This window comes from Dromiciops gliroides, chromosome 2, assembly GCF_019393635.1.
Source record: "Dromiciops gliroides isolate mDroGli1 chromosome 2, mDroGli1.pri, whole genome shotgun sequence".
In the NCBI taxonomy this organism is placed as follows: Eukaryota; Metazoa; Chordata; class Mammalia; order Microbiotheria; family Microbiotheriidae; genus Dromiciops; species Dromiciops gliroides.
In genome coordinates, this window is record NC_057862.1 from 286537349 (window position 1) to 286560092 (window position 22744).

Below are 22744 nucleotides of genomic sequence, written 5' to 3' on the forward strand. Positions count from 1 at the left end.
CCCCAGCCCTCCATTTAAGAAGGGTCCCAAGAGGGGCAGCTAAGTGGCACAGTGGATAAAGCACCGACCTTGGATTCAGGAGGACTTGAGTTCAAATCCGGCCTCAGACACTTGACACTTACTAGCTGTGTCACCCTGGGCAAGTCACTTAACCCTCATTGCCCTGAAAAAAAAAAAAAGAGCCCCAAGGCCAGCCATCTCTTCATTTTCCACCTGGCTGTAGACTTCCAACATGTTACCAGATACCTCTCCCTCCCCATCCTTTTGGCTTCCCTCTGTACCTTGATTTCCCCCTTCCTTACAATTAGGTTGTAAATTCCTTGAGGGCAGGGACTTTCTTTTTCACATGTGTATCCCCCAGCATTTAACACAGTGCCCGGCACATTGTTTGCTCTTAATGTTTATGGACTGAAAGGTATCTTGTTTTGTCATCTTTCATGAAATTATTGTTTCTATGATTTGTCCTTTGATCCACCCATTCTTTTGGATTGTCAGTATCCAATTAATTTTAAATAATTTCTTCAGGAGCCCTTCATTGAATATTATTCTATTGCATTGTAGTCAATAAAAGATACATTTAATATTTCTGCTCATTCTGCATTTATTTGCAAAGTTATTTTTGACCAAACATACGTTCAGTTTTTGTGAAGTTGGCATGCAGAGCCGAGAAGTATGCATGCTACTTTCAATTCTCATTCAGTAATTTCAATGATCTAGCATATTTAAGTCTTCTAAAATTCTGTTAAGGTCTTTAACATTTTTATGTTTTGGTTATATCTATCTTGGTCTAATATAAGCTCAAAAGGGGTGCTTGATTTAGACATAAAAGGCAATATTATAAGAAAATTAGTGGAGCACCAAAGAAATTGGTTAGATCTATGAACTGGGGAAGAGTTCATGACCAAACAAAAGATGGAGAGGTTCACAGAAGGTAAAAAGGATAATTTTGATTATGTAAAACTAAGGTTTTTGCACAAATAAAACCAATGCATCTAAATTAAAAGAAATGGGAGGCTCCTCAAGTTGATTGGCTGGTAGTTTTGATAGACAGTACCCATGAGCAAATGTTACTTCCGGACACCAAGGACCTGACCACATGGCTTGCCCTCAGACACCTTCTCCTCATGGTGGAGTTTTCCTACAGTACTTCTCCAGCAGGTGGCGTCATTCCAATTGTTACAGAACCAAGCCCAAAAAGCTACTAAACTGTGCATACCCTTTGGCCCAGTGATTCCATTACTAGGTCTATACCCTAAATAGATCAAAGAAAGAGGAAAAGGATCCATATGTACAAAAAATATTTATAGCAGATCTTTTTGTAGTGGCAAAGAATTGGAAATTAAGGGGATGCACATCAATTGGAGAATGACTGAACATGTTATATCATGAACATGATGGAATCCTATTGTGCTGTAAAAAATGGAGAGGGTTTCAGAAAAGCCTGGGAAGACTTGTATAAACCTATGCAAAGTGAAATGAGTAAAACCACGAGAACAATTTATACAATAATAGCAATATTGTGAAGCTAATCAATGTTGAAAGACTTGGTAACTCTTTGATCAACACAATAACCAAGGATTCATGATGAAACATGCTATTTACCTTCAGAGCAAATAGTCTCAGAGTCCAAATGAAAGCATACTTTCTTTCTTTCTTTTTGGATATGGATAATAATGGAATTTGTTTTGAATGACTGTACATATTTGTAATGAGTTTTGTTTTTCTTGCCTTCTCAGCAGAAGGGAAGAAGGGAGTTAGAGAATTTGGAACTGAAAAAAAAAAATTGAACCAAAAAAAAGGACTAGAATTCAGATTCCAAATAAGCATAATGCCTTTTAAAAAAATTATCTTGGTCTGTGGAGGGTAAATTAAGGCCCTCTACTAAATTTAGTTTTACTATTTCTTCCTGTAACTCATTTAGTTTTTCTATTAAGTTTTCAGATGCTATGCTATAGTTCATATAAATTTAATATTGATATTCATTGTCTATGGCATCTTTTAGCAAAATATAATTTCCTTGATTATTAATATCTATATTATCTATTTTCCTTGATAATCTATTCATTCCTTGATTATCTATTATATTTCCTATTGCTTTGAGATCATGATTGCTACCCTTGTTGGGTTTTTTTACTTCAGCTGTAGCATAGATTTTTCTCTTTTCTTTTTTTTTTTTTTTTAGTGAGGCAATTGGGGTTAAGTGACTTGCCCAGGGTCACACAGCTAGTAAGTGTTAAGTGTCTGAGGCCAGATTTGAACTCAGGTACTCCTGAATCCAGGGCCGGTGCTCTATCCACTGCGCCACCTAGCTGCCCCATAGATTTTTCTCTAGCCCCTTATTTTAACTGTGTTCATTTTTCTGTTTCAAATGCATTTTTTGTAAACATGTTGGATTTAGCTTTCTAAGCCATACTACTATCCTCTTCCATTTTATAGGTGATTTTATTCCATTATTATTATTCCATTATTAACTGTGTATTGTTGTGAAGCACTTACTATGTACTAGGCACTATACAAAGGGCTGGACCTACACAGAAAAGTCCCCCCAAAGTCCCTGCTTTCATAGAATTTACATTCTAATGGGAAGAGACAGGGTATTGTTTTCAATGCTATGCTCTTATTCTTTTTCTCCTATCCCCACTTTATAATGAAGAGTGTGGTGAAAAAGGAGCTGTTCAGCACTAGTGCTCTAGGTTTGATGCAATCTACTTCCTGCTCCCCTGACCCTTTTCTTGTTTACCTAGAGCCCAATAGCAAGTTCTCATCCTTTCTTTTCAACTCCTTTATGGTCCATCCTCCTTAGTTTGTTTTACTTAATTAGTCCTTAATTTACTTAATCTACCCTTCCTTTTATTCTTTTTGTTTTGTTTTTGTTTTTGTTTTTGCTGGGGGGGGGGGAATGGGGGTTAAGTGACTTGCCCAGGGTCACACAGCTAGTAAGTGTCAAGTGTCTGAGGCCAGATTTGAACTCAGGTACTCCTGACTCCAGGGCCGATGCTTTATCCACTGCGCCACCTAGCCGCCCCCCTTCCTTTTATTCTACTCCCTCTTCCTTCTCCTTTTCTTCCTGTTTTCCTTTTGAGTGACATGTATTTCTGAACTCAACTGTGTGTTTATGTATTCTTTCCTTCTTTTGCCAGTGCAGATGAAAGTGAAATTCAAGTGGCACTTGCTCCCCCCCCACCCCCTTCCTTTTTATATGGTCTTCTACAGCACATATTTATTATATGAGATAATTTCCCTCATTCTTCTTGTTACTACCTTCCCTGCATTCCTCTTCTCCTCCCTTTCTTCAAGATCATCCAAATATAATAAAACCACCCCCCAGGCCTTCTGTCATTCAACTTCCTCTATAATGCCTGATAATGGGGTTCTGAGAGGACATGTGTCATTTCCCTATATTAGAATGTAAACAGTTTGTCCTTGTTAAGTTCCTAATGATTGTTCATGTTTGTTTATGTTTTTATGTTTCTCTTGACTCCTGTGTTTTTATTTCAAAGTTTCTATATAGCTCTTGTCTTTTCATCAAAAATGCTTGGAATTCCTCTATTTCACAAAGATCCATTTCCACCACACACACCTCTTCCTCCTCTCCTGCTCCCTACCATTTGGGATTATATTCAGTTTTGCTGGGTACATTATTCCTGGTAGTAAGCTTATATTTTTTGCCTTCTGGAATATCATAATCTAATCTCTTGGCTCCTTTATGGTAGTTGTGGCTACTAAATCTTATGTGACCCTTAGAGTGGCTCTTCAGTACTTGAATTCTTTTGGGGGGGGGCAGGGCAATGAGGATTAAGTGACTTGCCCAAGGCCACACATCTAGTAAGTGTCAAGTGTCTGAGACCAGATTTGAACTCAGATCCTCCTGAATCCAGGGCCGGTGCTTTATCCACTGCACCACGTAGCTGCCCCATTCGAATTCTTTTTTTTTTTTTCTGACCATTTGCTGTCTTTTTTCCCCCTTTAGCCTGGAAGTTTTGGATTTTGGCTCTAATGTTACAGTTTTATTTAGGATTTTCTTCAAGGAAGTGAGTTGTTTTTATTTTCACTTTATCCTTAGGTTCTAAGAAATCTAGGCAACTTTCTTGAAATATGTCTAGCTTTTGTTTTTGTTTTTGTTTTGTTTGGTCTCAGCTTTAATTTATTCTATACAGTACAATTATTCTTAAATTTTTTCTCCTCAATGTTTTCCAGAGCAGTTGTTTTTCCTTATACTACATAACATTGGGGTTTTTTTTTGTCTTTCAGTCTTTTGACCTTGTTTTAATATTTTTGCTATCTCATGAAGTCATTAACTTCTATTTGGTCACCCAATTTTCAGGCAGTCTATTGCCTTGGTAAAGTTTGGTACTTCTTTTGTCAAACTGTTTATTCTCTTAACAATCTTTTATTTCATAGGGCTCCTTTCTTTTGCAATTTTTTTTACTTCAGTGCTCTCATTTATATTATTTTTTTTTGTAAGCTCTTGCTTCCTTTCTTTCAAGAATTCTAACTAAACTAGTATCCAAACTGTGTTTTCCTTTGAGGCTCTTCTTTATAGCTGTTTTGGACTCATTCTCTTTTTGGGGGGATTGTGGGTTGAGTGTCAGTGTAACCATAATTACTCTTTATGATGGGATTCCATTTTATTTGATCATTCTTCTACCCTATTTCTGAACTTAGGGCTTTCTTTTTAAGCCAATGTACATTTCTAGAGAGAATGTCTAGTTCATGCTTGTGTTCTTTTTGGTCCTACTACTGCTTTCTAGGAACAATGAATGCTATGTTATTCCACAATTTTAGGAATAGCTCAGGCTGAAGACCTGTAAGTTTTAAGTGCTCTAAAAGTGGTCTGAGGCAGGGCAAAGTCTGAGTGCTGCTCTCCTGGTCTGAGCTCTACAAGTTAGTGATCTGAGAAACTGTGGAATTACCCCCATTAGATTGCTACTAGACTCAGCCATTATTGGCCAACTAGAAAATTTTGCTTGCTCAGAGTAACAGAACTTCAAGTTCCCCTTTATTCTGGGATTCCTGCCCTGGTTATTCCACTACAGGCTGGGACCTGGAATTCAGATCCTACTCCTGGAGTCTGGGCTGGTGTTTTCTTCTATACTTGCTCCTTGCTTAGCACACAGCCTAGGAACATAGATACTCCTTCCATACCTTCTACAAGCACAGGTCCTCCCTTCAGTCCTGCACTGGATCTGTGACCTGGCAATGGGTGGTGAGTGAGAGTTGCCAGTTGTCAATTGTTTCTGCTCCCTAAACAAAGTTAGTTCCCTATGTGTGAGTCTAGGACCTTTTCTTGCCCTGGTGAACAACCACAGGAAATTCCCTCATTTGGTCCCTATAGTGGAAAGCTTTGTGGGGATTGCTCCTGGCTAGATGCTACATCAGTATCCTTAGACCTCTTTTTATTTCTGTATTGAACTGGGCTGGGAAAATTATTCACTTTGTTTTTGTTTTGCGGGGCAATGGGGGTTAAGTGACTTGCCCAGGGTCACACAGCTAGTAAGTGTCAGGTGTCTGAGGCCGGATTTGAACTCAGGTACTCCTGAATCCAGGGCTGGTGCTTTATCCACTGCACCACCTAGCCACCCTGAAATTATTCACTTTGATTCTTCTCCCCAGTCAGGTCTCTGTCTGGTGTGTTTTTTATATCTTTTGGAAGAGTTGTGTGGGAGAATTCAGCTATACTTCTTTCTGCTACTCTGCCATCTTGGTTAGTCCTTTTTGCTATGAAATGTCAACACCAGGTGGTATATACCACTATATTAACATAAAATTTTGAGCTCTTAATAAATAATTTTGGCACCTGAAGGCAAGTATCCTCGGTACTTTTAATATTAGAAACAAGAATAAATGAAATGAGAAAAAAATATGGAAAAGCTACTTCAAGTCCTTTGGGAGTTGGGGTGGAGGGAAGGAAGCAGGTAATTTTACCTGCTGGACTAAACTATGTACCAGGAAGGAGGGGAGCAGAGAGGTAGGGCATCATTTCCAGAAAGGTCAATAAGCAAATATGGTTTTTAACCCCTGGCTGAAATTCTAGTCGACTGCTGTGAGACTCAGCTACCATTAGCCCTCTAGTAAGTTCTGCTTGTTCAGAGTGACAAAACTCTCAGGTTCTGGGGTTCTTGTCCTGGTTATTCCACCATAGGTTTCAGACTAGGGGGCAGGAGAAGTCTTTTTTGGTCCCAGAAAATACAGGGATTTGAAGTATGCTAGTCGTCCTTAGCCTCCTTATGTTAAGAGGGTACAGATATTGGCCTATCAGGATCCCTGCTGCCCTGAGTAAAATCTAGGGGAAGGAAATTGGAAACCCAGGGTCCCCTTTCTCTCAAGAATCAGTGCTCTTTTGCCTTCCAGCTGTCTCTGCTGTGCTCCTGCACTTCCCACATCTCCACACATGGAGTTAGAGGACCTAGATTTGGATCTTGGTTCTCATACTTACTATTCTCTTGACTTTGGACAGGCCACTTAATGTCTGTGTGCTTTGTTTCCTCACCTGTAAAATGAAGGGATTGGACTACATCACCTCTGATCCCCTCCAGTTCTAAACTGTGACCTTATAAAACTATGAAGACAATCATGGAAAAGTCAAGATAATTTAACATCTACTGGAGGAATCCCATAACTTTAAAGGAGATGGTACAGCCAAATTTTGAAAACCTCTGTTTCCTGAAAGAAAAGGCAGGGTTGGAGTCTTGGCATGAGTGACCACACCTCTATTCAGAATTCTGATTTGGTACAAAGAAGAAATCTGACACTGCATATAGTTGAGGGATTGCGTGTCTGTCAATGGGTAGATCTACCCATTAACCAAGACCAATTCTGTTTTTTCCTTTCAAGAGAGTTAAAGGATGACTAGGTAGGGGCAGAGGAAAGAAGAAAACAAATCTAGATATGTTAAGACAATTAGGCTCCCTTTGCACATGGTTTTAAAAGGAAAAAAAAAAACAAACCACCACATCCCCTGGTAGGAATTTGTCTTTTTTATTTTCATCTCTTTACAGGTAATACCACCCGTGATGATGTTTACTATGTATCATCACTGTACTCCTACAGAGCTGCTGAGAATGCAGGTCATCTTAGGCAATCTGCTCTAGGATCTTTTTACAGCGATACTGGTGGACTTCTTATTCCCTATAAGCAAGGGAATTTGGGCAGTTCTTGGCTTGTTTGTTTGGGTTTAAGCAGCTATTTCCCAAGTAAGAGGACAAAGCACAGATGCACACAAAGGGTCTGTCTGCACATGAATTAAACTATCTGCATGTCTTATGAAGAATGCAACAGTGGAAAATAGACCTTAAATATACCAATATTTAAAATATTATTCAACCAGAATCCCACTTTTAAAAGATGATTAAATTAACTTTACAAATATTTTAGACGGCACTATAATGATCAATTTTCCTCTCATTTTTAAAATACACACTGCAAAAATATTTCTACTTTTCCATTCTAATAATACTGTACATAAAAAGCTATCAGATTGCTATAATTTACACACACATTCTCTCAGCTGTCTTTTTACTCACCCATATGTTTGACCTTTATTCAGGCATTAGACCATATTGATCTGGCACTTAAAATAAAAAGGTAGTGGTTTTGTTTTATTGTGTTTTGTTGTAAGGGGAATGATAGTCTTCCTTAGGGAAATGATTTGTTAGTAAGGCAAAATTATGTAACATGAATAGAACAGAAAAAGCCCATGATGTGATGATGAATGATAAGAAGTCACCAGGAGCAATTTCTTTTGGGGAAAGGGTGACCACCAAGCTAAGAAGTTTCTTGTCATGTGAAACTGACATACATAACTTTTCTTTTAGCTTGGAAGTTCCCATTGCTATTCAGCAATCTCGCATTTCGGGATTGTGAGGTTATAAGCTTGTTAGAAAGCAGGGATTCTTTAACTGTATTTGAATGATTTGTACTCCACTGAGTTGGACATTGTGGTGTTGTCGCCCTTTGTAATGGGGGCTGGGCAACCCCTGAATTTCCCTGATGCGAATCTGAACTAGTTTGTACTTTGGGTTGATGAATATATTTAAAGTAAAGAGTTTGCTGATGTTCTAATTTTTTTTTCTTTGCTTTTTTAGAAAAAAAAATCTCTTCACTCCAGTTCCAGGTTATGGTGCTATCCAACTGTCCCCGTCTACTAAATGAGCTGCCTCAGAGGAATCGTTCCTGCCCCGTCGGATTCTTGACCAGGCAGTTGCAGCAGCACTGTATGGCTTGCCACCAGCTACTGTACTTTAAGGGCTCCACGTTGGACTTTGTGATCATCCCCTTAGAGCTGGAAAGGTAGAAAGCACAGGTAGCAATCAAAATCACCCCAGACCAGCTTCTCCGACAGTTGCTCTATGACTATCACCCCCCCAATGGCATGCAAGCCTCCTTTGTATCCTTGAAAGTGCTCATTCTACAAAAGTGCTGATGCTTCAGGAAAATTCAGCCTAAGTTTATACTCCTTGCTATAGACTGCTCCTCTTCCAAGGGGATAGGTGGTCAGACTACAGGATTAAAACAGCTCCTTTGCTATTATACCATGTGCTTGGGTCTTTGTTTCTCTCTTGATCATCAAAAGTTCATCTTAGATCAAGGAAAGCTGTGGTTGAGAGACTTGTCTCATTCAGAGCAGGGCATTGTCTGACATGGGGTTAGGATTGGAATTTAATTCCTAGATTCATTTTCCTACCCCCAGGGATGTGACTGTGGGAGTTACAAAACAGGAAAGAGAAATCGATTCTGACACTGTTAGATTCCCTCATGATGAATGTGTTAAGATGAAATATGCACATAAGGCTGATGGCCATTTTATTGATTTTGGAGATGAATGTGCTTAAAATGGAAGATTAATTGCTTTTTTTGTTAAAGATGAAGCTGCTGTCCTAAAATCAGACATGTCCAGCACCCACATGAAACCCCTGGTGATGCGGGTACACATTTACTTTCTGAAAGTAAGATGGCAGAGCTTGAGTCATGGCTGCTCTAATTCCTTATAGATCAGCAGCTAAAAAGGCTTTTTGCCTGGTACCACATGTATATTTAACTTTTCAGTTAGGCTTCCTGCCCCTGTTTTACGAGGACCTTCTTTTATTATTGCCACAAGGGGCAGGATTCCTACCCCAGGGAAGAAACTAAATCTGTTAACTTCCAGTTTTGATGCAATTCTGAATTCTTCAGTCTGAGCATCTATGTAATATAGGATGGAGAAATCAAAAGAAAACTCTTTTACCCTGAAACAAACTAGAAAGTTATATCTAGGGAAATGGCTATTGTCAAAGTTGGTCATTTATACAGAGGCCAATAAATCCACCGAAAATACCATTTACCTGCCCCCAAGAGACCCTGAGAGGTCCTCTAGTCACTCAAACCTCTCTGAGCCCTGATTCCTCATCTGTGAAATGGGGAAAACATAATCACAGGATTGTTGGGAACATCAAATGAACTGTATGTAAAGAAGGAACTTTGAGGGGGCAGATAGGTGGCACAGTGGAAAGAGTGTAGGTCCTGGAATCAGGAGGACCTGAGTTCAAATCCAGCCTCAGATACTTGGTACTTACTAGCAGTGTGACCCTGGGCAAGTCAATTAACCCCAATTGCCTCAGGAAAAAAAAAAGGAGCTTTGCACACCTTAAAAATGTTACATATATGGGTCACCAGGTATTACTGTCATTATTATATACCTTTTGCTTAGTGTTTTCTTATGAGGAAATTTGAACGTGAAGCTAGAGCAAACAAAAGCCCATGTAGAACAGAATGACCACAGCCAGCTATTCCTAAAGGCAATGAATGAATGGCCTTCTTATGTAGCTTTTTTTATCCAGATTTTGAAGGTCTCTTTGGGGTGACAGCTCATGGCCTTTTGAGGCCTCACCAACCCTTTTTGTCCTATCTGTTTCCATAATCTAAACTAGATGGCTATAGAAACACTTTAAAGAGAAGGTCCTGGGGGCAGCTAGATGGCGCAGTGGATAGAGCACTGGCCCTGGATTCAGGAGTACCTGAGTTCAAATCCAGCCTCAGACACTTAACACTTACTAGCTGTGTGACCCTGGTCAAGTCACTTAACCCCAATTGCCCCGCAAAAAAAAAAAAAAAAAAAAAAGAGAAGGTCCCAATGATTCCAAGAGTGAGAACTGAAAGAGACCTAAGAAATCAAACCTTAAATACCTTGTTCAATTTGTTCAAATGGGACCAAATCACTATGGATAGATACAGTGAACCGTATCACTTGCTCAACAGTGATTTATGTCCTCTCTTTGTCACCAAGGCAAGGTTGTACATTATGAACAAGGGAATTATGCATCCACTCTTACAAAAACAAAAACAAGTTTTTATGAATATTTGCCTTTGTCATTAATCGTGTACTGTTCCTTGATGGTTACAGATTACTTTGCTTATAACAATTGTTCTAGCCAGCAACATAAAGAGGCATTATTAAAGGAAAGATTAACTGCATTGGCAGGATTTGAAAAGAGTAGCATGTAGCATGCATTTACCCAAAGGAAAGGAATACTGTATTTTTTCTCTTTTTTCCATAAAACCCAGTTGCCTTTCTAAGTATTTAATTCTGAAGCATCAGTATTTACTTGTTCTCTCTAGCCAGTGATATTTTCATCTTTGTTTAAGTAGTGAATGAATTTCAACCAAATGTTCAGAGGCTAGTAAAAAGTTATTGGCTATTATTAAATTCTGTCCTTTCGCACATGTAAACTCTTGAATATCTGAACCAGGAGCCACAGTAGTACCTGGAAGAGATCATAATTTAATTGTACCCAAGGAACTGGCATGCAAGGAGTTACCATTCATTGTGCCCTATTTGTAGGAAGTATGTACTCTAGGATTGCCCAAATACCCTCTCTCTTTTTCCTCCTTGCTCCCTGGTTTTATAGGTTTGTACAGTCAAATGTAAATGCATCACAATTTTTTTCAGTTGGTCTGGCTGTAAGGTCAGTGTGGTGCTTTTCTTTAGTTTTACTTCACTGTTTTTAAGAAAACAACTTCTATATCAATGCATACACTTAGTTAATGAATCTGGAATGTTAGAGCTGGACTGCACCTTTAGAAATGATCAGGTTTAACACTTTTTTATAGTTGAGGAAACTGAACCCAAAGAGGGGAAGTGACCAGCCATTTTATGGACAATCAGTAGCAGGGACAGAAAATAAAAAACCCATGTCTCCCAATGGCCAGTCCAGTGTTCTTTCTACTGAATGACACAGTTCATTACTGAAGCAGTCACTTTGTATAAATTTTAAATGTGATGAAATGTTATCTGAAATGATTCATTATTAAGCAATTCAAGGCACATATACATATATACATGCACATATATATTTGTAAGTGTTATACAGATATATGTATATATGGCATGTATTTATTTATGTAAATTTACATAAATATATAAAAGTAAAAATAAATTTACATATATATTTTTCCCCTGCCTGGCTGCAAAATAGACAGATAAATAGACAAACATCTATCTATCTGTCTGTCTGTCTGTCTATCTAGATATCTCACAGCTTGGCAGAGAAAACTAACAATTCTTTCATTTCCTCTTTTTAAAACTGATTATCTCAAATCATTACTCATCAAACATGCTTTGGTCTCCAACCATCTCCATTAGAGACTCTGTAGAGATAAAAAAACACTTGTGACTTCAGTATTACTGTTTGGGATCAGAGCCTACCCTCCCCTGCCCATTTCAGTCTCACACAGAACATTACTGTGAAGTTGCTGAACAAATCACTCTTCCATAACTATCTAGGCAATGAAAGTGATATTGTAGTCTAGGCCGATATATCTCTGGCCCTCTTGATTTAAGGCCAATATCCCAATACATCTGCTCAAGGAGGATGAAAAGGCTCAGTCAAAATGTCTTCCTACTTAGAAAGTTCCATGGCTTGGCTCGGCATCTAAATGGTTCTTTGGATGAATTGTCTACATTTTAATATAATGGGCTTAAAACTCAGCTTTGGGAGTGACTTTTCCTGCCCTTTTGGTGCCCTCAAACAGTATCCCCACAAAAGGAAAGAGTGGAGCGTATTAAATGTTGTACTCTTTGGCCTGACAATGTCTTCCATTCTCTTGAATGGCCTCATTTTCTGGAACTCTTGATACCCTCCTTGGATGGTTTGACCAGGGAAATACACACTAGGGTGGGGGTAGGGGGTATTCATTTATAACTGAATCCTTTTGTTAATTTCCTAGCTGTTTTTGCTTCTTGCTGAGGCATTTCTTACTTACAGACTACAGGTCTGATGGCAAAATGTCCAGTGTGTAAGTAACAGTCATACTTGGGAATACCCAAACTGGCCAAGACAAATCATCAGGCAGAGAAGGGGAACCTCTATTGGATTTTGCATTATATGGAATTGGTCACCATCATCAAACAGTGTAATCCAGGTTGATTTGCCAGCTTCATAAATTCTAACTGAAACCAAATTAACATAGGAGACCAAATTTTGTAACCAAACTCAAGGGGCTGCTGTGCTGCCAAGCCTTAGGTTTCATGCTGAGAACCAGATGTTCTGAGCCTACAGGGATCAGGAAGTGCTCATAGTCCATCTATAATCCCTCTACAGCATACCTTTCCACCATGACATGACAGAGCATTTATTCCCAACACCTGCTATCTAACCTTTAATGAATCTTGCAATTGAGTCTTCTCTGACATTCAGGACATGTACTATGAAACCCAAAGGCAAGAGTGCCAGGAAGAATCATGCAAAATTAATACTCAGGTTGTGAATGAACCTGCCAGGAGAATAAACAGAAAGGATGTAGAAGTCTTACAACTGTGCTGGCAAAACATTTTCTGGGAGACCTTATTTGTGGATGGAAACATGTGACAGCATCTTGAGAACCCTACATATAGTAAACACTTCCCAGATGTTTTTTTAAATTTAATAGGTGTATGCACTAAAAAGGAAGGGTGGCAAGGTCAAATGCAGGAAGCAGGTATCATGGGCCTTTCCCAAAGGGCCTGATCATAAGCTACCACACAGACTACTAATGTGAAGTTACATAGCTCACTGACTATTTTATGTCTATCCCTACCAGGAAGTCCTGTTTCCTCTATGAAATCTTTCCTGACTACTTCACAGAAGAAGGAGATTGGTCTCCTCCTTTTGTATGAATCTATTCTTTTTAACACTTAATAGTGTTTTATATTGTTCTTTACTTAATTTATATACATATTCTTCAAGGGTAGGGTTTGTGTTTTATCCTTCAGTCTGGCCCACAGGGCTTTAAACAGGACTGAGGACACAAGAAAGGATCAATAAATACCTGTGGATTGGCTGATACACTCTTCTTCCCCATTCCCCATTTCCTTCCTTCACCAATCAGCAAAACAGCTAAGTGGCACAAAGAAGCAGGAATCCCATATCCCTTTTTGCCCTTGAATATCCAACACTTTCGGCTTTCACATGGCCAGGCAAGCACACTATTGTCTAACTCAGTACAAATGCCACTGCTCTTGGTTTTTATAGCAAATAAGCATATTTAGTAACGCTGTTAGGTTGAAGAAGTTATTGCCAAAAAAAAAAAAAGACACCACGAAACTCAAAAAAATGTGAAATTTAATAAAAGAAATGAGTACAAGGTGAACAGAAAGGTACAAAAACAGTCAACAAATGAATGTATGAATGAAGCGGTTTGGAAAAGCATGTTAATGTTACAAATCAAAAGTCATTCTCCTTACACAATGACACTCATACCATTTTATGTTTACTGTCTTGGTCACATTTATACAAACACACACATGTAGAAAGTCTGCAAAATTAAAATCATCTAAAATCATTTTACATGTAAATTTACTTCACAAAAGACATGATAGGAAATGCTAAAGTGATCCCCAAAAGCATCTTTATAATCCCAAGCAATAGACATATGCTGATGGTAAACCTTGGTCATCCATTCCCCACAAATGGCCCTTTGGAATGGGTAGTCACCCTTTATATGTCAAGCAATGAGAGAGTCGTTTGGATTAGTGTCATACCATAATGGAAAATTGTTAAATGAGACAGATTTTCAACTCACCTCATGCACCCACGACGACTAGTCAGGTTTCAATTAAAAAAGAAAACAACCCCAAAACAAAACACCTCAATCAAAAAGTCAACAACAAAAACCCAAACACAAATTAATACATGCACATAAGCTTATGCTGACATGTGTGACTTGCTATGGGGCAGGTAATAGCTAATGAGACTGAGATTTAAGGTTTCATGAAACAAAGACAGCCTGGATGGAACTTCAAAGTTCACTTTTTTTTCTATCAGAAACATCTGGAATCCATGTGCTTGTGGGAAGCCAATCAGGATGCAGTTATTTATATCTCAATCCTTTGGATATCCACATTCCAGAACTAGTATTGCCGGCCTCACAAGGGCAGCCAGTAGTTGCTGACTGGTCTTCTGGCTCTTTTTCAAGTCCCAAGATTCACACCCACTCTCTATCTAGTAATAAACACATTGTTCTATTTTCTACAGAACCTGTGAATGTATTGAGCCACTAGGCCTCCTACTTTTCAACAAATTTAGCTGAGAAGCAAGTCATAATGGTTTTTGCTCAGCAAACTCTTGAATTGGACCTAAAATATTAAAGGAGAGACAACAAGTCCCACCCTACCATGACTGTCTAATATATGTGTTTGCCCTGTTTTCTCTTGAGGTCTCCGCTTTCACAATAATGTGAAATTCATAAAAAATAGCTAACCTCTCTTCTCAGATAACTTGAGAATTAGTACGTCTGCTCTATCCCAGGGTGAGCTCAGCTCCCATTGCTGCTTCTGAGAACAGATGCAACAAAAGCCAGGCACAAGTGGAAAACTGTCCTGGATGGGAGCAAGGAAGAACCCAAGAATATGTTCTGGGAATTCTTAAAACAGGTCAGATGAGCGTATGGGGCAGGGAGACGGGAGAAGGGGAGGGAAAATAAAGAAAGAAGAATAAAGACTTTATTTTTCTTTAGAGACCATCCACTAAAAGTTATGCAATAAACCCACATCTCTGCACTGGCAAAAACAAAACAAAACAAAAACACCATTGCCCAAACAATAAATGAAAGATTCTAAAGGCACCAAGGAGAAAGGACATTTGTTTCCTTTCAGCATAATAACCAATAGCACGTTTGAGTGCCTTGCTCTTTAGGGTTTTAACCCCAATCTCTCCAATATCGGGCAAACCAAACTGTGCTGTCTCTGCAGCTAGCTGAGAGAAGTCAGTGCTCCTGACTATTCCTATACTGTTTGTATAAATCAGATATTGTCATAATTTTCCTTCTTCATTTCAGTCACGAACACTAAATTATGACTTTAGAAGGAATATTATCAACATACTCTTTTAGCTGACTAGCTTCTTCTCTATAGGTGTTTATGGAACAGACTTTGTATCTCAAATGACAATAAGAATTTTAAAAGACACAGTGCTAATTATTCTTCCATTTGCAGTAAGTACCACTGGTCATACCTATAATGCTATTATCATCTGTCATTCCATTTACACCCACAGTAGAAAGGACCCTACTTTATGTATCACTTTTGTCAGTAAAGAAATTCCAAGCACTGTCATAATATGAAGTTTATTACCCGTCTCTCTGTATATGTTTTAATAATACATAAGAAAAGCTTAGAGAATTTTAGTGGTTTGTTTTAATGGGAAGTGTGTTATTTGTAAGAAATAATTGGGGGGGAGGTTACTTGGCTTTATTTGCATCAAGATACAAATTTAGAAGTGTTTAAAAAATTCTTAGAAAAATTAAACTATGATTAGAAAAATTAAAGTAATTCAAGTGAATTTCACAGCACAGCGCATATACCAGACTGTTTGGTTACACCTAGGGCAGGCACCTTGTAAGTAGCCATCTCAACTTTGAACAGTTAAATACAACGTAGCTGGGGTCGTGGGGCTTCATTAAATCGGCACAAACTGCTCCATCAAGAGATGGTGACACTATAAATGGAAGACCAACCACTGGTTCTGAAAAAAATAAACCTTGTCAGTTTCAGTTCCAACATTAGATCACTTTTTGTCTTTTCATGGGGCTTGGGGGGGCAGCCCAGCCTGTGGGGGGGCTGACGGGCTGCAGCCCCCATGAGGAGTATTCAGCCTTTGGTGTAAACACTGGAGTCTGTACTGGCTCTCAGTTTGTCCTCACACCATGTTATGGGAGAAGGATCACAAGGTGGTACGTAACTCAAGCAACTTAACACATGAAAGTCTAAAGTCCACTCGACACGTATATCTGTACGTGCTTTAACTGAAAAATAAAAATAAACAAAAAAACAGAGACATTAAAAGAAATGCAGACCAAATCAAAGAGAAGCAAAATATGGCAAGACAGACAGTGGGAAAGAGCAGTCAGTTTAGCATTTGTGATAACCGAATCAGAGAAATAGTTTGTAACGGCCCAGGCTGAGCATTGTGAGCTGATTGGAAGTAAGTAGCTTTGTAAAAATGGATTAATATTTAACAAGCGATTACAACTAATCAAAACCTTTGAAGACACTGTTGTTAAAAGAATAACTTCAGTACCCACTGTGAGGCTTTCAGCACTCCTTGTTCCCCATCAGGATGAGAGGGATGGGGTTTCCCCTTAGCCCACTGCTCAGCACTGCTCAAACTGACTGAAGCTTTCTACCATGTCCAGTTAACAATTTTAAAAACAAAAACAAAAATCAGCCTGGGCTTCAAAGTTCCAACCCAAATGAAAATGCAAATTAGCTGAGTAACACAAGGCATAAAGGAACAGGAAGCAACATGAACTACTTTGTGCCCCCAGAAGTCACTGATAAGAATGCTTTCTTATGCCAACTTTATCAGAAGGGCTCAGTGTCTCTGTTTGACCAGCTGGCCCAAGGGATGCTCATCTGCCACCCACCTCAGAAACTGGCATCCCGCTAGCTGGGCCTGGCTGCTCAAACTCTTGCCCTAGGCTGGCCCTCCTCCCAGCCCCTGAGCCCAGAACTTGCACTGCCTCTGCCGCTTCTCTTAGGTGGGTTTTTTTTTTTTTTCCTGAATGGAATCATATGCTTTTTCTTTGCTATGCAGGCTTTAGCCCTTACCCCCAATCTCTTTTTTAGCAAAGTTAATCCAAGAATCTATACTGATTACCCCAGAATGGTACCAGCCTATTACTCCTCCACTTCCTCTTTCTAGGTCAGAAGTAAAATAGCTTCCCATGATTCCTAAGGATGCTTCACTAGCAGCTACAGCCTATGGAAGAAAATGGATTTCCGTGAGCATCTGCTGCCAGGCAAACAGAATGCAGACACAAAGGCCAACATGGTGGTGAGCTTCCATGGAAATCAGGTGACCAGGGTGAGAGGCAGACGTGAGACAACAGTAAATTCCATGTGACAGAAGAACTAGAAGTGAGGAGGAGACTTCAGAGGGTGGGTTTAAAATAAATGTTACCTTAAGCAAAAACAGGGTTTCGTTGTCTTGTTAGACAACTGTCCCTGAAACAGTTCCCTGTACAGCTATAAGGGAATGGGTATAGCAAGGGCAAGCCTGGGTAGTCAAAAGGAGAGGGAAACAGAGGGAGAGAGGAAAAGAGGGAGGGAGAGGGAGAAGAAGGAGTGGAAGAAGGAGAGGGAGATGGAGGAAGAGAAAGGAGGAGGGAGGGAGGGAGGGAGGGAGGAAGGGAGAGAGAGTAAAGAAGGGAAGGAGAGAGAGAGGGAAGAAGGGAGGGAGAAAGAGGGAAGGAAGGAGGGAGGGAAGGAGGGAGAGGAAGGGAGAAGGAGAGGGAGGGAGGGAGGGAGAGAGAGAGAGAGAGAGAGAGAGAGAGAGAGAGAGAGAGAGAGAGAGAGAGAGAGAGAGAGAGAGAGAGAGAGAGAGAGGTTCCCTAGGTGGCAAAGCTCATCCCAGAGCACAGGTGTCTTCTTTATGGCAACAGGTGCTGTGGGAATGAAATCCTCCTTCTAGATGCTGGGCTTCCCTAAGCCTGTCCTGTTTCCTTGTACATCTCAGGTTCTATCCTGAATCCCCTTGGTCTTTCTTCTTACACTGAGGAGGGTTGGAGGGTAGAGAAGCAACCCAAATACACAATAATAACAGTTGACATTTATATAGCATGCTAAAGTTTGCAAAGCATTTTGAATGATCTCATCTGAGTCTCACCATAAACTTGTGATGGAGGTACTATAGGTATAATAGGCATTCTCCTTCCCATTTTATAAATGAGCAAACAAGCTCAGAGAGGTAAATGTCTTGTCTATGGTCATACACCTACTAAGTAGCAGAGGCAGGATTTGAACCCAGGCCTTTCAGAGTCCATGTCCAGCATTATCCATTGTACCATGTGCCTTCCATGAAGAGGTGTTTGCCCAGAGTCATATAGCAAGTTTATGTCAATTTGAGATTAGAATATGCCCCTCTAGGGGCAGCTAGGTGCCACAGTGGATAGAGCACCGGCCCTGGAGTCAGGAGGACCTGAGTTCAAATTCGGCCTTAGACACTTAACACTTACTAGTTGTGTGACCCTCAGCAAGTCACTTAACCCCAATTGCCTCACTAAAAAAAAAAAAAAAAAGAATATGCCCCTCAGGGGCTCAAACCCTAACCAAGGATGCTCTGCCACACTGTCAACAAAGGGAGGCAGAGACAAGAAATGCTTCCTAAACACATGGGACAAGCAACAGTGCTTTGGAATCAGGAAGCAATGGCTGGCTCTGGGGATCCAAGGGAGGAAAGCAGCTGGAAGGAGAAAGAGAAGACAAGGAAATATCCATCTCTTATTACTAAAAACATCTGGAAAATAGATCAACAGACTCATTGACAGACACAGAAAAGGCTTTACAGTCAACTCTTGATTATCTCTAACAATGAAAGGTCAAGCCCGAACAATCCCATCTACGTCCTCTGGGGTAGACAGATTTTACTAACTGTGTTGGAATCCCTGAACTTCCACTGATGGGCAGTAACTCCACCAATGGCCCCTTTTCTCTTGTTTCTCAAGCCCCTCACTTTCCTTCTCCCCTCAAACATGTGTATCCCCCCAAGGTTCAGCCTTATCGTCGATGTGTGCTCTGCTTTCTTCCTTGATGCCACCCTCATGACCTGTGTCTATGCAGGGGATGCCCCGAGCTCTTCCAGAACTCTGCTTTTGTATTTCCTATTAATGTTCACCATTTCTAACTGAGCATTCTGGTAGCACCTTCAAGTCAAAATGTTCTAAGCTGAAATCATCATTGCCTACCCAGAAGCTGCCCCTCCCTTGCCTTTTCTGTTTGTTGATGGTACGACCATCCTTCTAGTCTCATTACCTCGGAGTCATCTTTCACTCCTGTTTCCCTCACTCCACGTAACCAATCAGGGGCTAATGCATATTCATTCTATTTCCAAGTATTTTTTTATAGCTAGACCTTCCTCTAAACTCCTACCCCAACCACAATGGACCTCACCTCTTTTCTCCTGGACATTGGAACAGTCTCCTAATTGTTCTTTGTGTCTCCCATCCATTCCCCTCACTGCCACCCATCTTCCTCATGGGCTAATGGATGTCAAGTCTTCTATTCAGAAACTTGGAGTGGTTCTCCATCATCTTCTGCATAAACTCAGTCCTAGAATCCAAGGCTCTGCACTTGCCTTTTCCTGCCTTATAGCCTATGTAAATGAGACTACCCGCCATTTCCCTTCTCCTCCCCCGGTACTCTCCCACCATGCCTTTGCTTATACTGTCTCTCCCATCAAGCTTAAAAAATACTCGTTGTTTAACTGATATTTGGAAAGGATTCTCCCCACATCTGGCTATTGAAATCCCTTTCATTCAAGGCCTGAGATGCCATCTTTTCCATGGAGTCTTCTCTGACCCACCTTCCCCCTCACCCCAGCTCAAAGAGATCTCTCCCTCCTCAAATTTATCATTGCACTTTGTCTGAACCTCTTCCTTTGTTCTCATCTCCACCTCCCAGGTATCACAGTATTTGGAGACAATTCCTCCAACCTCTCCATTAAACATAGGCTCCTTGAGAGCAGGGTCTACATCACATCTTTGTATCACTAGCACAGGTCCCTAAAGATAAGTCTTTGATGAAAATTTAATGTTTTTAAATAATAGTTGATATTGACATAATGTCCTTGAAGGTTTATAATGCACTTTATAAATATGACCTCATTTGAGTTTAAATTTTTTTTTTGAAAAAAAAAATTTTTTTTTTGGTAGGGCAATGAGGGTTAAGTGACTTTCCCAGGGTCACACAGCTAGTAAGTGTCAAGTGTCTGAGACTGGATTTGAACTCAGGTCCTCCTGAATCCAGGGCCAGTGCTTTATCCACTGCGCCACCTAGCTGCCCCTCATTTGAGGTTTTTGGTTTGTTTTTTTGTTTTTTTGCAGGGCAATGAGGGTTAAGTGACTTGCCCAGGGTCACACAGCTAGTTAAGTGCCAAGTGTCTGAGGCCAGATTTGAACTCAGGTACTCCTGAATCCAGGACTGGTGCTTTTATCCACTGAGCCAACTAGCTGGCCCTCATTTGAGTTTTAATAGTCACTCTATGAGAAGTATACTACAGGCAACCCTACTTATAGCTGAGGAAATGAAGGCTCAAAAAAAATTAGCTTGCTCATGTTCATACAGCTATTAAGTGTCAGGGGCAGGATTCAAACCCAAGTTTTTCCTTACTTTCAAATCTGGCCATCTTTTCATTATACCAACTGAACTGAAAAGATATCTTAGAGGCTTGGGCCAGGACTACAGTCATCACAAATGATTTTTTAAAATGGGCAATCGATATGCAAATAGGAATCTGAGTTAACTAAAAAGTTAATGGCTTGAAGTACATTAAATAGAGTCAGATCTCATGGGTTAGCCCATAGCAGAAGGATCGTTTTGAAGTAAATTAAGAAGAGAAGTGTAAAGTGTAAAGTGGTGGTCAGTGTCCAGCCTCCTCCAACATCCTCTGGTACCCTTCTGGTTCCTTACAGACTGTCTGCTCCGTGCTAACACAGATTTCTGCCAACCCAGAGTCTCATCTCCACTCCTTCCCCAACAGGGTAACTACCCAGAGTTTGCAGCAGCCTGGGAGAGGGCACGATACCTGAAGAACTCTGCCTCCTCTTTCCTCATCTCTGAGGCTCAAAAGCCCAGAAGAGACAGACATCTATGGTTCCTGAGACCAAGTCTAACACCCCAGAGACTGAAACTGCAAGGAACCTTTGTCCATTTCCACCCTCTTCGATGGAGCTTTCATTCCAAACCATAGTCGGGGTGGACAGTATGGTTCTATGCTGAGACTCCAGATCTGGGAGAGGAAAATGGCTCAGAGCCATCCCCAGCCCTTTTGGGAACAGGAGTCCAAGAAGACTTTGAGGTTCAGTAAATCTGAACACCCTAGAGTTGGAGTAAGTCATTTACTGCTCCTAAGAATCCTCCAACCAGGACCCAGCCTTGGCCTTCTATCTCCTGAAGGGTCCTTGCACATATCTCTCCTTGAGGTGTTCTCTCTACCATGATGAGGCCATGTTTTCCCTGATCTTGATTCTCAAAGCCCCCAAGGCAGAGTCATTGCACCCAGTTCTAGAACCATGACTGTCTTTAGAACAGTTAGGCAGTAGGGCAGCTAGGTGGCACAGTGGATAGAGCACCGGCCCTGGAGTCAGGAGTACCTGAGTTCAAATCTGGCCTCAGACACTTGACACTTACTGGCTGTGTGACCCTGGGCAAGTCACTTAACCCCAATTGCCTCACTAAAAAAAACAAAAACCAAAAAAAAAACCAGTTAGGCACTAGCTGGGGTGTTTAATAAGGGAATCCTGGCTAGAAAAACATTTCAAACCGTTCCTACTCACACATTTTCCAGCTGACACTGAAATAACCTGATTTATACATCCGCATGCCCAAGTGGCCCCCCGTCTCCCTGCTACAGATAATCAGCCATAAGCAGATGTCAGCAGGATCAGGGCTCATAGCCTCCTAGGTATAAGAGCTGGAAGGGGCCATATAAACAGACCCTGAAACACAGGCAGGTTCGATGGTTTGTTGGGACCCCACAGACACCAAATGTGCAAGGCAGGCTTTAAAGACAGGCCCTCCTTTCTGACTGGGGGCAGTGCCCTCGCCCCTATGGCACTGGGCTGGGCAACCATGATATCATCTGGCATCATCTGGAAAACTGCCTGGCCCTCAATCTGTGTCTCCCTCAGGCTGCAGGTATCTCTATCCTCCAGTCTGCTTGTCTCCTCCCTGAGGCAGCTCTGCCACCCACACAGTTGATCTGGCAGGACAAGACAGCTTAACTTTGACCTCCTTCCTCAAATAATCAGGCAGGGGGAAAAAAATGAGGGCAGGCAGGTGCCCCCTATGATACCGCACCACTAAAATGCCTCAGTTGTGGTTCTGGGCTTGAAAGTCACGGTCATTACAACCAAAGGCCAGAACCAAGGTTTGCCAAGGGGATGATCCTGGTCACTGCAATGGACAGAGAGAAAGTAGGAAAGCACGTGGGATTGCGGCAGCCACTTACTTTTTCTTGTCTTTGTCCCTTCTCAGCGGTTGCTGTGAGGTGGCCTGTAAGGCTTGGGCCTGCATGGCCTCAACAGCTGCCTTCCTCCGGTTAAAAGCAATTTTCTCCTCCTCCAGTTGCCGTCGCTTTTCCTCCACCTTCCGCTTTTCTTCCTGGTGGGTCCTCTTTAAGGTCTCAAATCTCTCATGAAGCTAGAGGGGAAATCTGCTTATTGGAAGAATTGTCCTCCTCCAAGATCCTACCTGGTCCCTGGGATGCCTCCTATTCTCCCAGGTTGATTCTTTTGT

General features: G+C 40.8%; 1 protein-coding gene across 5 annotated transcripts in view; it reads right to left on the minus strand.

The window, feature by feature from the left end:
- Window positions 1-6959: 6959 nt before the first annotated feature.
- Window positions 6960-22744, minus strand: part of SEPTIN8 (septin 8) — a 40398-nt gene continuing 24613 nt past the window's right edge. For 2 of the 5 annotated variants that reach the window (XM_043981465.1, XM_043981464.1), the window contains exons 9-10: window positions 22458-22648; window positions 6960-8281 (exon numbers count right to left, since the gene is read on the minus strand). In XM_043981465.1, the coding sequence (XP_043837400.1) occupies window positions 8158-8281; window positions 22458-22648 (315 nt within the window). In that variant the 3' untranslated portion in view covers window positions 6960-8157. Of the gene's footprint in view, window positions 8282-13556; window positions 15975-15995; window positions 16255-22457; window positions 22649-22744 lie in introns of those variants that run through there. The other 3 variants (XM_043981468.1, XM_043981466.1, XM_043981469.1) reach the window with 2 other exon arrangements.